The sequence below is a fragment of the Maniola jurtina genome, chromosome 13 (assembly GCF_905333055.1).
Source record: "Maniola jurtina chromosome 13, ilManJurt1.1, whole genome shotgun sequence".
In the NCBI taxonomy this organism is placed as follows: Eukaryota; Metazoa; Arthropoda; class Insecta; order Lepidoptera; family Nymphalidae; genus Maniola; species Maniola jurtina.
In genome coordinates, this window is record NC_060041.1 from 12,944,415 (window position 1) to 12,961,502 (window position 17,088).

The 17,088-nt window shown below is 36.5% G+C and overlaps 2 protein-coding genes across 7 annotated transcripts in view; one reads left to right on the forward strand and one right to left on the reverse strand.

The window, feature by feature from the left end:
- Positions 1-13,772, reverse strand: part of LOC123870712 (P protein-like) — a 38,722-nt gene extending 24,950 nt beyond the window's left edge. For 2 of the 5 annotated variants that reach the window (XM_045914085.1, XM_045914083.1), the window contains exon 1: positions 7,672-7,877. Coding sequence is in view for 1 of the 5 variants with exons in the window: in XM_045914082.1 (XP_045770038.1) it covers positions 11,964-12,118 (155 nt within the window). In the remaining 4 variants the exon portion in view is untranslated. Of the gene's footprint in view, positions 1-7,671; positions 7,878-11,963; positions 12,130-13,525 lie in introns of those variants that run through there. The other 3 variants (XM_045914082.1, XM_045914087.1, XM_045914086.1) reach the window with 3 other exon arrangements.
- Positions 13,773-15,488: 1,716 nt separating this feature from the next.
- LOC123871026 (TBC1 domain family member 1) overlaps positions 15,489-17,088 on the forward strand; it is a 61,619-nt gene continuing 60,019 nt past the window's right edge. For both annotated transcript variants that reach the window (XM_045914557.1, XM_045914556.1), the window contains exon 1: positions 15,489-15,745. The gene's annotated coding sequence lies outside the window, so the exon portion shown is untranslated. The remainder of the gene's footprint in view (positions 15,746-17,088) is intronic.

The window sequence follows — 17,088 nt, forward strand, 5'->3', positions numbered from 1 at the left end:
TCGGGGATAAAATTTCTATCTACTGCCCATGCTAGCCGGGCAGGAGAGGCCCAATGGGCGTTGCGCGAGAAAGGCACCGGCGTACGTTCTTCAGAATTCCTGGAGCTTCTCAATATGTGCTAAGGAGAGCCACCGAGGGGGTTTTAGGGGGTAGAAATCCCTCATAACCCAAGCGAGTATCTTAAGAAGATTTCCCCCTCGTCAAAAAATAAAAAACCGGCCAAGTGCTAGTCAGACTCGCACACTGAGGGTTCCGTACGAGGGTAATTTTCCGACATTTTGCACGATAAATCAAAAACAATTATACATAAAAATAAATAAAAATCTGTTTTAGGATGTACAGGTAAAGCTCTTTCATATGATATCCCACTTGGTATAGTTATCTTATTTTGAAAATTGTAACACATTTTAATTTTTTTTTAATGATGTAACCAAAAATTCGTAGTTTTCAGATTTATTCCTGTACTTGCGCTATAAGACTTACCTACCTACCTTTCATGATTCTAGGCCAACGGGAAGTACCCTACAGGTTTCTTGACAGACAGACAGATAGACAGACAGATAGACACACAGACAGACAGGCAACAAAGTGATCCTATAAGGGTTCCGTTTTTCCTTTTGAGATACGGAACCCTAAAAAGGTCTGCGATATAGAGGAAACCTATGAACTTTAGATAGACCATGCGGTTTGAGCTATAGGTACGCCGATTTATTATAAGTACCTGTGTCTGTACCTAAGTAGGTACCTATATTTAGCAACTATACTATAATGGTAGAGTGGTCCTGTAAATTATCGATTCAGAGATAAACAATGACTGATAAAAACTGGATTATTAGATAACCCTAGCAGTATATCCAGAAATGAAAATTATTATCACACTTCACACTAATATTATAAAGGCGAAAGTTTGTTTGTGTGTGTGTGTGTGTGTGTGTGTGTGTGTGTGTGTGTGTGTGTGTGTGTGTGTGTGTGTGTGTGTGTGCGTGTATGTTTGTTACTCCTTCACGAAAAAACTACTGGACGGATAGGGCTGAAATTTAGAATGGAGATAGATTATACCCTGGATTAGCACATAGGCTACTTTTTATCCAGGAAAATGAAAGTGCTCCCACGGGATTTTTAAAAAACTACATCCACGCGAACGAAATCGCGGGCATCAGCTAGTGTCTAATAAAAGGCTTTCGCCCCTATTTACAGTCAGTCAGTTTAGTACGGATTTTGTATATATTCCACTTTCGGGAAATATCGTTTACCTCCCATAACTTTTATCTGATTATGTCATAGAACCTAGAATGACACTTATAGATATCAAAAGATAAAGCATTCCAGTTATATCCTAAAAGACAAGATATAGATAATTTGACAAGAGTACTTGAAGTGACGAGTAAGGGTCAACGCATACAGAGTCTATCTGGAACATTTAATGACGAATACATTGACACCTCGTTCATCAAATTCGTCTTAGTACCTACCTGGTGAAACATACATAAAACAAATATACATATATACATCTATCGCCGGGCAAATCAGCTAGTACATAGGTACATAATAAACTGCTAAAACCTTTTGGTTTTGCCGCAGTGAGGTAAATTGATAAAAAAGTCCCTAAAGAAAAAAAAATGACGCTCAACTACACTCCACTCTGAAGGTGCGCGTTGAGCCTGTAACGTGTGTTGTGTAACTTGTGTAGTGCTAAGTGCTTAGCTGCGTAGATGTATGGCCAATGTGGAGTGGCATGTCTTTATTGTTAGGGATTTACAACAAAAACACTCTATAGGTATTTATCTACAACTAAACATGGTCTAATTGCCTATCTGTTCACATGAGGAAATAGAACATGAGTTAAGGTCATAGCTCATTAGAGCCACCCGGCACGCGATCAGCAACACTTCATCGTTCGGCGTCCACTCGTTGACGACAGAACTCTATGGGTGGACCCCGCGTTGTCAGTTGTCACCAGTGAACCTCGCGTGGTCAACGAGTGAACGTCGCGTAGTCAACGAATGGACATCAAATTTTCGATGTCTGTCAGCGATTGGCACTAAGACTAAGATTTATGGAGTGCACTTTGACTTAGCTTAGACTTAGGACACTGTTAAAACGTGACAGCGTTATGTCACTCGCATAAATCTGTCTCATTTTAACTGAAACTTAAGTCTGAGCAAAGTCAAAGTACGCTCTATAGATCTCAGCCTAAGTCTAGGCGTGAAGTATATACATATAAATAATAGGTACTAACCGCACGAGGCGAGGCGGTGCAATTCGGGTGCCGGGTGGCTCTAATGAGCTATGACCTTAAGTATCCGACATCGTAATAGATATTCTAGAGATAATAATCTACGTTTTTTCTATGAATGTGTAGGCCATGATAATGGCAGTTAAGATGCCGTTTAGGTCCTACTCAGAATAATTATGGCATAATCTATGCATATAAAAAAACTTGCCCTGACTGATTACACAGCCTAAACTACCCAGAAGTCAGAAACTTTTTTTGTGAAGTAGCCATTTACTGAAAAAGGGGATGAAAGTTTTCATGAACATCCATCATTTTTCAAGTCTATGAAGATTACCCCAATGGGGGCTGGTGCACCCCACCGGCTCCATCATCACGTTTTTTAGGGTTCCGTACTCAATGGGTAATAACGGATCCTTATTAATGTCACTCTGCTGTCTGTCTGTCAGTCTGTTTTACGTGTGACGCTAATAGTTTAAAAAATCTCTTCGTCCCGTCCGTCCCTGACTAATCTGACATACCTACCTACATATCTATGGACAATGGACATACCAAATATAAACGTACCACAGCCATACCACAGCTATTTTACTCTACCACACCTCAAATCATATGGAAAGGCATCTAAATTTTTTTATAACGTAGATCCCCGGTGAGGAAGGATTTTCAGAAATTTCACGTGTATAAACTACCTAATAATGTAAAATATGATACGGCTTCAAATAGGTAAAATAATAAGCCACCATGACAATGAGGTGTGCAGGATCATGAGTACCCAATTAGAAACTTCCGTGTGATGTTAATATCAATTTATTTCGCTATTGTTTGTGTAAAATTATTACGTCATATTGGTATACATATAATGTATCACACTAATATTATAAAGGCGAAAGTTTGTGTGTATGTGTGTGTGTATGTTTGTTACTCCTTCACGCAAAAACTACTGAACGGATTTGGCTGAAATTCGGAATGGAGGTGGACATTATCCTGGATTAGCACATAGGCTACTTTTCATCTCGGAAAATCAAAGAGTTCCCACGGGATTTTGGAAAACTTAAATCCACGCGGACGAAGTCGCGGCCATCAGCTGGTATAGATATAAAATAACAACTTATTCTATACAAAATCGATGGTATTTATTGGTATCTGCTGCCTAAATAAGGCCACTCTGTAGAGACCCTGTATTATATATAATAGGCTCTGAGTGACCTTCCCTCCAACAGAAAAGAGCGACTAAAACAGCAATATTTTAAAGCATTATTAATTTAATCTTTTAATACTATAATACAAAATTATTTATTACAAGGAAAATTTTATAGTTAATTGTTCGCAAATTGAATGTTTTACATTGTTGTTATTAAAACTACCTACTCAATTTAATTTTGCATTACAAAATTTAAATTAAAGTTTCCAGATCACTAATAAATATAAATTAGGATGTGTGTGGGTGTGTGAGTGTATGTTTGTGTGTGAGTGCTTAAGTATGTAATTTTATTTATTTGGCTATGCCAGTTTAATCAGTTAGGTGCCTAGTTAGTGTTTTATTTAACTAATTGCTATGTTTTAGTAAGTTTTCTATTTCATCATAGTTTAAACCTTGTAAATATTTGGTTACAACTTTTTTTGCAATTAAATCTATTCATTTCATAGCAAGGCTGTATGATCTTGTAGCTTGATGTTGTAGCTGATGTTTCTAAAAAGAATGCTATTAAGGCCCAAGGTTTCGAAATTTTCATGTTTTTGTGATAACTCAAAAACTACTTTTTGGGATTACCTGCTTTTTAGACAAGGTCATGGTACCTATGGTATATTGTGTAATGTGTATGTTCCTAGTTACCCACGGTAGACATGAACTACAAGATATAAATAGATTTATAACGGAAAACACAGTTTACCGTCGTTTGTGGTCAAAATGGGAAATACTTATAAGTAGATTTGATAGATGGTAGTAATTCATTAAATTCATAGACAAGTGCGTCGCAGTTGAATACTACGATTGCAACTGAATTCTAAAGGTTGATTTATAGTCAAGAATTTTTTTTTTTTTTTCTGTGATGAATGTCTTATGTGATAATGTAGGTATAAGCTATCTTTATTCAAAATTTCAGCCGAACCGGTACAGTCATTGTGGCGTGAATAAGTAACTAACATCCAACTTTCACATTTATTTAGGAAAAAGGAACCCTTATAGGATCACTTCGTTGTCTGTCTGTTTGTCTGTATGTTTGTCTGTCTGTCTGTCTGCCCGTCAGTCGTGTCGATCAAGAAAACCTTAGTAAGTATATGATACTTCCCGTCGACCTAGAATCATGAAATTTGGCAGGTAGGTAGGTCTTATAGCACAAGTAAAGGAAAAATTACGAAAACTGTGAATTTACATCACAAAAAAAATATTAAAATGTTTTCATGAACAAATAATTAGATTTTCAATTTTCAAGGTAAGATAACTATCCAAGAGGGAAAACAGTTTTTTTTATGCATAACAGTTTTTGATTTATCGTGCAAAACGTCGGAAAAAATAATCGAGTACGGAACCCTCGGTGCGCGGGTCTGACTCGCACTTGGCCGGTTTTTTATTGTGAATTTTCCTAGTCCTAACAAGAAAGTAGGTATATAGACTTAGCAACAGGTAAAACGTGTTTTAGATACTAAACTGTTACGGCTGCGTTAAAGTACTTTGACATAAATTGCAGTTTTCAATTACATACAGTAATTACCTTCGTAGCAAAATTACGAACCTAGTTAAGATAATAGTTATTGAAATAGTTAAACTTTGACTTTATACTATAGGATCACATAAAATATTCCTATCTTCTTTGTTGGGTAAAATTTGGGATAAATGTATTTTAATCCAAGTCTAGCAGACCCATCATATTGTAAACTAGCTGACGCCCGCGACTTCGTCCGCGTGGATTTAGGTTTTTCGAAATCCCGTGGGAACTCTTTGGTTTTCCGGGATAAAAAGTAGCCTATGTGCTAATCCAAGATATCATCTATCTCCATTCCGAATTTCAGCCAAATCCATCCAGTAGTTTTTGCGTGAAGGAGTAACAAACATACACACACACACACACACACACACACATACAAACTTTCGCCTTTATAATATTAGTGTGATAAAATTTACATCATGTACATATTTTCTTTTAAGTTTCTAGACCCAGGAGGTAGTTTGAGCTGTAGGTATAGATAGATAGATAGAACACTTTATTGCACACAAAACACATGTAAAGGAACACAACACAGAAAGAAGAAAACAGAAAAAACAATTGTGTGCAAAGGCGGCCTTATTGCTTGGAGCAATCTCTACCAGGTAACCTTTGCTGAAAGGAGAAGCTAGTGTTGGATAGTACCAAGTCGCAAGGAATTTTTAAAAGACTATTAGGTATGTTGATATGGTAGTTATTGAGCAATATCAGTATTTATTTAAATAAACAGGTCGGGGAAAGTTTTCGTATTTTGTATCAAGTTGTAATACAATCTCTTTGGTTGACCTGTTTGTACCTGACTTACCAACTGGTGATACCATTCAAAAGGGAGACATATTTTGAAGAAAATAAATATAAAGTGAAAACTGATTCCCTCCATTTATACCAGTTATTTTTATTTAAGTAGGTATAATGTTATAATATGATGGAAACTCGCTAACATGTACCTACTGACCTAATGGAAAACGCACGGCGCATTTTATTATGATGAAAAAATATTAAAACGCTACAAAGAATGATATGACATAGGTACCTATTGAACTTTTTTAAATACTTAGTCGTAGTAGATAATATTATGAACGTATCGCGCAGTAATTGACTCCTATACCAACGGTTATGTAGTTGCAACTATAGCCCTGCAATCTGCAGCCCGGCTAGCATGGGCAGTAAATAAAAATTATATCCCCGATTAGATCCACTGATTTGTATGACATCAGTGGATATAATCGGGGGATATAATTTTATCTACTGCCCATGCTAGCCGGGCAGGTAGGTACACTAGAGACAATACCTACCTTAGTACCTACACAGAATACGCTGGACGACTACAAGATTGCCAATAACTAGCCTAAATAAGAAATTACTTGTTTACGTAATACACATTACGCATAAAGCTATGGTAACAAAATATGATAAACTAACTGATGCCCGCGACTTCGTTCGCGTGGATGTATGATTTTCCGGGATAAAAAGTAACCTATGTGCTCTCTATAGCCTCTATTCTAAATTTCAGCCCAATCCGTTCAGTAGTTTTTGCGTGAAGGAGTAACAAACATATACACACACATACACACAAACTTTCCCCTTTACAATATTAGTGTGATAGTGTGATGGTAATATAAACATTGAGGCACCCTTGTGTGCCCTTAACCATTACATAAGTATAAACCACTCTAATTAAAATTGTAAATAAAAAATTGAGAAAAATTGTCTTTACCAATATAAGACATAATTAATTCATAATCGTAATTTTACAGGAACCAACATAGATATCTGTACATAATGGTTACCGCAAATAAAGGGTTCGGAAAAAAAAGCGCCGAAAAAAACGCCTTCGGAAATCGGAAAGAAAATCCAGAGGAAATAAAACCCTAATTATTAATAAAATAAGTTAATAAGAAATTTTGGATGAATATAACTATGGAGAATTCTCAGGCATGCCGGTTTCCTCACGATGTTTTCCTTCACCGTTATCGCAAGTGATATAGGTATAAAAAGTAGGCTCAATTTACATAGCCGCGAAATGGAATGGAAGCGGATTTTTGTAACAAAATTGTACCTACATCCTAACTTAATATTTTATAAACGCGAAATTTTGTATGGATGTATGGATGTTTGTTACTCTTTCACGAAAAAATTACTGGACGGATTTGGAATACACATAGGCTACTTTTATCCTGGAAAATCAATGATTAACTAGATACGACTAAAAAAAGGTCACATATCTCCCGGAGAATTTTCTCGCGTTCTCGAGAGTTCCCGTAGGGACTGTCGACGTCGTCTGTGGAATCCGAAAGAAGTCGCGTGATGGTTGCAGTGCGGCATACAACTGACCATCTTTCTATTATAGTCTCAAGGCACTGTTGCGAGAATTTGCGAGCAATTCTCGGAAATTCGGGCGCCTTTTCGCGCGACTAGGCGAAATTGACGCTTCCGTGCCATTCCGTTCCGCAACAATGTGAACTGAGCCTTATGGCCGGGGTAGCAGCCCCGACTCCCCGACTTCCAGAAAGTTCAAGACTTAGCTTTTAATTCGTGGTCAAAAATTAACGGTAACCATTTCATTTAAATAACCATCTGACATGAATGTGGACGTAAAACGCATTCGATAAGTCGATAAACCAAAAATATTCAGCGAAAATAATTTTTGCATATATAAAAAAAAATGTTTTGTAATTTTGCAAAATGAAACTTGTAGAAACCACGAGAAACATGTAACTCCCACATACTTTTACCAGCAGAAAAAGAAAGTAAATAAACACCAATAACATATATTATTTAACACAAATGAACTCAAAATAACATCAATTCTTTCTACCGAATTGTAAAGTTTTGACGTTCTATGTTTTCGATAAAGTTTTTACGTCAACTTTTTTAACGTCTTTTTTTACAAAATGGCCGCCAACATGGCGTCCTCGCGTCGGGCATGCGCGGTTGTAACTGAACCGAAATGCGGCTGGATTGTCAATGTTGTAAACATTTTGTTATCAGCTTTTGACTCCTAGAATTGCGGACTTATCGCTTTTTAGGGTTCCGAAGGAAGCCAACGGGACCCTGTTCGTAAGCTTCCGCTGCTCGTCCGTCTGTCTGTCAGCGGTCTCTATTTCAGTAGAATAGAATATATTTTTTACTAATGACTTCATCCGCGTGGATTTAGGTTTTTTAAGAATCCCGTAGCAACTTTTTGATTTTCCGGGATAAAAAGTAGCCTATGTCCGCCCCTGGGATATAAGCTAACTCTGTACCATATTTCATCAAAATTGTTTAAATTATTGGGTCGTATTAAATTAATAGGTGGTTTGGAATGCCGAGAAGACCCAGCAAGAAACTCGGCGGTTGCTGTTACTCGATTAATAGTTCAGTTCTCAAGAACCGTAATAGGTAGGTATCTACTTAGAGAGCTAAATTTTCATATAGTGTGTATTTATATTTCTGCTATTACAACATACAATAAGAAACCAGTAGCGAATTCCAAAATGTAAGCCACCATGTAAATTAAAAAATATAAATGTAATATAGTGCTAAGTATGTCTTGACAATGGTACGGAACTCTTCGTATGCGATACTGAATCATACTTGACCGGGTTTTTTTTCTATTAGTTTTATCTATGCTAATCTGTTTGCATTGGAAGATTTCTTTTTAGATAGATTCTAGTAATGGATCTTTTTTAATAAGAAAGATGTGATAAGATAATATTTTAAACAGGTCGAATATTTTACAATCTATACAATATACATATTTAAATGCTCTACCTTTAACATGTAGATAGTAAATAGTTTTGCGGGGCTTATGTATAAATTATAAAATAAAAAATGTATAAAAGTAGAACAAGTTCTCAATCTAAGTGGTCGCACTACAAGTTGACAATGAATAAAGTTAAAATAAAGGCATGGCGGAAAATCTATTATCATCAATTGCCGCCATTGTAATGTAGCTACTTGTTTAAATAATTAACGTAAGTTTTAATTATTATCAATATTTTTTGGAGCTATTAAAGGATATAAATTATAAAATAAAAAGTGTTAATTATGCAGTTACGTAAGTAACACTTTAGTGAATTAATTAAAAAACACATAAATAATGAAAACTTCCTATTCTTAACTATACAAACTATTATAGGTGTCACTCAGAAACGCAGGTATTATTTAAATATTTGACCGAATTATTGGAATGTCCTCCCAAAATCTACGAGAAGAACACAGGTTCAACAAAGGAAAGGCTGAGGGAAAGGGTGACATGCATAAAAAACGTCGTTCTCGTTATCGTGGAAGCAGCACTATTTAAGGTTCCACCCGACAACGACTTATCGCTCCGATGAAGCGGGCTCTTAAGCATTTAAGGGGCATGAGACGGGTCTGCCCACGCAATTCCAATTTAATTTGGTTTTTCGCAATTTGTAAACTAATACGACAACGTAGACTTATGGCATTTTAATTGCGCCAATGGCAGTATCATCCTTACAGTTTTATATGAAAATCTTTAATTGAAAGGGTCCAGTTTAAGAAATTAGCTCTAGTATCGACTAATTAGTGAGTTATAGTCGATACTAGAGCTAATTTCTTAAACTGGACCCTTTTAAGTAAAGATTTTTATATAAACCTGTGAGGAGGATACTGCCATTGGCGCAATTAAAATGCCATAAACCTACGTTGTCGTATTAGTTTACAAATTGCGAAAAACCTTAAGTGCATTAATCGACCATCATATTTTATTGATAGTAAAGATAATAACTAAACGTGTAAAGTGCACCCAACAAGAAATCCTATACCTTTCAGCTTTTCTAGAAATAAACAGAGACCGCTATTGATTTCATATCTTGTTTGAAGCGTAGAACCAGTCATGCATAAAGAGATTGCTATGTACATATTATTTTTAACAGGGCTCTCTCCGTCACTCGTTTCATACAATCGTAGTTCCAATTTCATTTGAATACTAGCTGATGCCCGCAGCTTCGCCCGCGTGGATTGGTCAGATCCCTTGCAGCATCAGGATTGAGGAGTTGGACTCCAAATTTTTTATGAAACAATGTCACAAAGTTCCTCTATCGATTAAAAAAGAAATGACCCAAATCGGTTCAGAAATCTCGGATATTTCGGTGTACGTAGGTAGAAAAACACAACTCCCTTTTTGAAAGTCGGTTAAAAAAGTAGCCTATGTTACGCCCTGGTCAATCCTCTACTTGCCTGTGAAAGTCCCGTCAAAATCGGTTCAGCCGTTCCAAAGATTAGCCTTTTCAAACAGACAGACAGACAGACAGACAGACAGACAGACAGACAAAAATTTAAAAAACGTGTGATTCAGTTATGGTATCGTTCAAATAACCATATGAGCTTAATATGAGGTAGTTATTTCGAAATTACAGACAGACACTCCAATTTTATTTATTAGTATAGATTAAGCAACCAAAGTCCATGAAATTTTGCAGACATATTCTAGAAACTAATATCTGTGTCTGTGGTGTTTTAGATTTTTCTAAAAATATGTAGTTTTAAAATTACAGGGGCTCAAAGATTTGTATGAAATTTTTTAAGACCGGTAACTTTGAAACCGAATATTTTAAGAGGAATCTGGAAAACCACAGACATAGATGTTAGTTTGTAGAATATGTCTGCAAAATTTCATGGACTTTGGTCGCTTAATATTCAAATGAAATTGGAACTACGATTGTATGAAACGAGTGACGGAGAGAGCCTTCTTAACCGATGTCAATAGATTATAATATTATTGTATTGAATGTACCTGTCAGTTATTTAGTTTCAAATGTGCCTGTCATTAGTGGGAACGAGCCTTATGTTTGCACCAGGTTTCACCCGTGTGGAAATTCTGAAAATCCTTTCTAACGGCTGAAGTTAATAATAGTCTATCATCTGTAATCTGTCGATAACTTGCTATGCAACTTTGTTATCACACTATCACACTAATATTATAAAGGCGAAAGTTTGTATGTATGTGTGTGTATGTGTGTGTGTGTGTGTGTGTGTGTGTAGATATTATCCTGGATTAGCACAAAGGCTACTTTTTAACCCGGAAAATCAAAGAGTTCCCACGGGATTTTTAGAAACCTAAATCCACGCGAGCGAAGCTGCGGGCATCAGCTAGTTTCTCAATAAACACCAAAGTCCATATATTTTGACAAATACCATCGCTGCTAACGGCTGAAATTAAAAAATAATCTATCTGTACCTTTTTTGCGTGAGTCTGACTCGCACTTGGCCGGTTTTTTGTTAAGCCGCCTCTAACTGGTCGAAACTGGTTAGTAGGAAGGTGACCTTGGCGCGTTTGACCTTAAAAATAATCACCTTTTCCCGAGCTGGGTGCTTCATTGTTTTTGTGGAAGCTAGGTTCTATGCATAGACCTAATAATACTCTTATATGGTGAAGTTTTATGCTACTTTATGACTTCAAGTGGATACCTATAGGTATTAAAAATCCCCTGGGATCTTTTTGAATTTCCGGGATATAGGATAAAATAAACTTATGTCCGTCTTTGGGATGCAACATAGCTCTCGTCAAAATGGGTTAAGCGGATGGGCCATATAATATTAGTATGAATATGGATTAATAAATAGCGTGCTCACTTAACATCAGGTGATCCGCTTGCTCGTTTGCTGGCAATTGAAAAAAAAAAATGCGAAGTTTGAAAAAGAGAGATAAATATGTTCAACGTTAGGTAGCCCAAGTGAAGCGAGCACGCAATTTTTTTCATAAATAGTTTACAAGTGTAAATTAAAAATTTATAACACCCTCGACAAGTGAAGGTGACAGTAACTAGAAAAGAGCTGATAACTTTCAAACGGCTGAACCGATTTTCTTGGATTATAGCTAAGAACACTCTTCTAGCCACCTTTCAAACAAAAAAAAACTAAATTAAAATCGGTTCATTAGTTTAGGAGCTACGGTGCCGCAGACAGACACAGACACACACGTCAAACTTATAACACCCCTCTTTTGGGTCGGGGGTTAAAAAAAGAAGCGCATCCACTAGCTGGTGCTTCTCTGTCAATGACAGTATGGACGTACCGCTCGCAGTCAATGGCAGATATGTCCGCGTCGCAGCTGGAGCCGCTGGTGACGAGGCGGCCGGTCCTCCTGAAGAAGCGACGCCGCTGCTTCTCCTCCAAGCTGGACTCCACTATAGATGCCGTGGACGAGTTGGTGAACTCTTGCGGATCCATATTGTAGGGGCCTGTAATTAAGGTTGAAATCTATAGAGACCTTTGACTTGGTTCCAGTTAAAACGAGACAGACTTATGCCAGCAGTATAACGCTGTCTCGTTTTAACAGTGTCTTAAGTCTGAGCAAAAATAAAGTGCGCTCTATACATCTCAGCCTTACGGCCGGTTCACACATGTCTCCGTTTTACTGTTCCGTTTTATCGTATACGTTTTTTTTTCGTCAATGGCGTACGTAGTTGTATGAGCGACTTCACACATGGCACAGTATTCTGTATACAGTAAAAAATATCGTTCCGTAAAAAAATTACATTCCGTTTTGTCATCGAATACTGGACGGACGGAACGGAAATATACGGATACGTAGAATTTTAACGGATAGATACTGTGTGCGTACAATACAACACGACAGCGTCCATCCTTGTAGAATAGCGGCGGTATACTGCAAGTTTTCTGAATTCTGTTCACACATCGCATCCAGTAATGACTGATCCGTTGAACGTTATACGGTGCCTATGTGTGAACAGAGCATAAATTTATGACGCATCCGTTAAAAACGTACCAGTAAAACGGACTCCCATGTGTGAACGGGCCGTAGATAATTTGTACATGAGTAGTTGACAACGAAGTGATCCTAAAGGGGTTCCTTTTTTCCTTTTGAGGTACGGAACCAGGTAAAAATAGGCCCGAAGAGGCAGAAAATAGGGAATGGTCGAAAAATTGGAGGGAGGCCTTTGCTAAGACATGGGATAGTACCTACATGCTAATTTAGGCTACCCATAAATAGGATAAATTTTTATAAGCCAATGAACCCAAATACTCTATCATATAGATCATTATGCACAGTCCGTAACTGGATGCGGTTATTATTACTGAATTGACTCAGACTGGTTAGGTTACATCCCGAAAAGAAAAATCAGGTTAACAGATTTATGAGATCGTATGGCTCTGTACCTACCTATATCCAAAAAGTTCTTTCTACCTTTAGGTACCTACCTACTTATTTTTATTTCAGAGGTCTAGCTTACACCAGCGACTACACAAATTTCATACCCCTATTTTACCCCTTAGGGGTTTAATTTACAAAATTCCTTTCTAAGATGTCTACGTCATAATAGCTATCTGCACGCCCGACAAGTCCAATAAATTGAGCTGTGCATTGATCAGTCAGTCAGTCAGTCAGTTAACTTTTCTTTTCAAACATTTAGCCTAGCTTTTCCCCGCGACTTCATCCGCTTAAATTCATCGCCTATAGCACTTAGATATTATAATGTAGCTATTTATCAGAGAAAGAAATTTCAGAATCGGATTAGTGCCGGGGATTATCCCCTAATCCCAACTAACTTTACTTCTTTATAATATTTATGCGCAGATTAGGATAAATAAAGAAGATATTGAAATCTTGCATACCTGCTAAATAACCATTTTTACTGAAATCCTCACAAATCACTACACAAATACACAGCGACCACTTTTGCACTGTCAAATACCACAAGGAATATTGTTATTCAAATACCCGCATTGTTTATTACCGTCCACAGATTAAGTGAAATTTTTTAAGTTAGGTGCTATTAATTTTGATTTATTTTTCATAATTTAAACTGGAGAAACAATAATTAATTTAAATTAATTACTTATTATTTATACAGTAAAATAGCAACTGTTTTAGTGTGAGTCAATAATAATACTAGACGGTTTTCAGTAGGTAATTATTTGACGCAGGTACTGAAGTTCAATGTCATTGAAACCATACAATGCAAAAGTGGATTAAGACGATTAGAAGTGCAGGTTTATAGAAATCCATAGGCATTCATTTCACATCAGCGCGGCGACATGAAATATGTCTTTTAAACCATTTTTTTGATACAGATTTTTTTTTATTGCTTGAACGCAGGCCGCGTTTGACGGCAATCATTTTTAGAACAAGTGCGAGTTGTATTCGTACACGATGGGTTCCGTATAGTGCGTTTCATCGAATAGTACCTATGGCGTTATGTTGGCTCCCCTGTCTGTTGGGTGGTCATTGGCACCATATTGGCATGAGAAGACGCAGATTTTGTTTATTTTCATTTCATTCATTCACGAAAATCAAATGAAAATAAACAAAATCTGCGTCTTCTTATGCAAATATGGTGCCAATGACTTGGACAGACAGGGGAGCCAACATAACGCCATAGGTACTATTCAATGAAATGCACTATACAATCCTACACTTTTTCTCGTGATGGAACCGCAAATTCACGGTTTTTGGATTTTTTCCATTTACTTGCGCTATAGACATTACCAGCTGCCAAACATGATTCTTGGTCAATGGGAAGTTAACGTTAATGCCCAACAACGCCATAATTCTTGCGATAATTCCGCTGATAATCAAAGCGTTAAACTAGGTGGCCATTCTTGAACGGTTAACGTCTAATGTGTCAGTTGAACTGAGTTTAAAATCGTGTAACGCCAAACACCTTTATGAATGCCGTTGATTAAATTATCGCACTAATCGTGGCTACACCCACGGTTATCGAGAAATGCCGTTGAAAAATAACGCGTTAATGACAGCTGTTAATGTAGGCGCGCCATAAAGGGTTTCTTTTTTCTCTGAATATACCGAACCCTAAAAAGCAAGGATACCATCTAGGACGGAGCGCGCTTGTCTAGCAGATGCCTATTTACTTTAGTCTTGAAGATATTTACTATTTAAGTTAACATATTTTTATTTGAGAAAAAATAAAAGCTCATGAAAATATTTCAGTCACAGCCTAAAAATACAGCATTGCTACCGTTAAACTTATTTGTTAATTTATCATTTTTTTTTTTTTTGGACTTCGTCTGCGATGGCGTTTGCTGGCGCGCGTGCTGTGCTTGTTTGGAGTGTTTTTTTTGTTAAGAGTGGCTGGTTTTTGTGTTACTTGGTGTTTTTTGGTGGTGGAACTGGGACTGGGAGGCGCTCTAAAGGGGCGCCGCGCGTATGTCGGCGGGCGCCGGCGTAGACGGAGTCCATACTTGTATAAATTCAATAACTTGAAAATATCACAAACTTGACATTGGCTAATCAGAGTAAAGCCAGATTAAAGAAAAAAAAAATCATTTTTTTAAAATTTTATAAAGTCTGTTGAATTTTACAGTTTTATACCAGCGACATCTGTCATGTAATAGCGAGACTACAACATGATACTTCATCAACACTGACATGACAGTAAGCAAAGAGGTTGGATGGTTGGAATCAAGTTGGAATATAGCAACTTTTAGGGTAGTGGTACTTATAATCCAACATAGACAGCGCTGAATATTATCACTAAACTAAACTCCCTGCAAAATGAGGAGATGAAGTGAATCTTTTGTCTCATATTTCTGCCGCAAATTGGAAAAAGACGGACACAAGAATCTAGTCGTGAATAACTTGTTATCCCTTTCAGTTCTGTGTATCCTTCCAATGTTTTGGTTGTGAAAAATCTTAGAGATGAATTTAATTCATCCTTTTCGCGTATTTTCCGATATGATTTGAGTGAAAATTTAGCAAAAATGTGGATTTGACGAAAGGACTTTATCGCGCGCGCTATAAAAACTGAGTGTTTTTTGTTAGAATTATTGATTTTGACGTAATAGTGGATTTGTCCTGTTTTCGAATGCAAATAGGTTGGTCATTTTGATTTAACGCTATGTTAATTAGGACAGATATAATAATAACTTTAACAACATAAGTAAGTGAGTAGGTACCTACCTAGTTATTTTAAAAATATCTTCACTATAATATTTTATTTGTACTGTGTTTAGTTAATTTTATGGAATACAAAAGTTTATTGTTAGGTAAGTATAAATATTAACTAAAACAAGCTAACTTAAGTATTATATAGATAATAATTAAGGATAATTTATTATTTAAGTAGGTATGACAATTCTAACACAGTAATGTGTCTGGGATCGATTCCGGATTTTAGTAAGTAAGTAATAATAATCTAAATTAGGTAGGTCGGTATCGGTACCTACTACCCTACTGCCTACCTACTAAGTAAAAGTATAGAATTTTAATTATTATTAGGTATTATTAGATATCAATATATTTAGGCACCTACCTACCTAACTATAATAATAAGCTGCCTATTAATAAACCGGTTTCATAAATTCATAATAGCTTTAGGTAGGTATGAGGCAGGCATATTATCATTACGTCAAATGATCGTGTTTTTATCATTGGTTTTTATTATTTTCACCATAATGTATGGTTTAAGGCTGGCGCACACTGTAAAATTAGCAAGTTCCCATGCAAACTGTTTTGTTTGAGAGAAGTTTTGAGATGTGATGTCTAAGCACGTCTAAGTACCTCTCAATATAAAATTGCTTGGTATATTTTAATGTTGTAGTACATTTATATTTATGAACTCAAAATTTTTACATTTTACATTTGACACCCCACTCGATACAATAGCAAAAGCAAATTTTGGAGACCCCCACTTTTTTTCATGTAACGTCCGTTAGGTCAATTTTTTTCGTATAAAATGTAGCCTATGTCACCCGGACCCTTACGACGAATCGATTGACACCTCATTCATCAAATTCGGCCCAGTAGTTTAGACGCTATGGTGGAACGCACATAATCTGGATACAAACGTACACACATATATACACATACATACATAAACTGCTAAAATCATACCCTCCTTTTTAGTTTTGCCGCAGTCGGGTAAAAAAAGCTGTGATAGTGTTTAAAAGGTCAACTTCCTCTTCGGGAGGACACGCAACTGTAATTTTTCCAAATTATGTAGGTTTTAACTTTTAAGCAAATAAATATGACAATGCAAATTGCAAGTGAGATTGATTGCAAGTTGCAATCCTCTACAATCTCGATAAAGTCTATAAAAAACAGCGGAGGTTCTTACCTAATAGGTATAATTTACGCGCACTGCACGTAATTAACTTCAATAATCCACCATTAACCTCAACCTCAAGAGTTAATGGTGTTAAATACTTTAATTCCTACC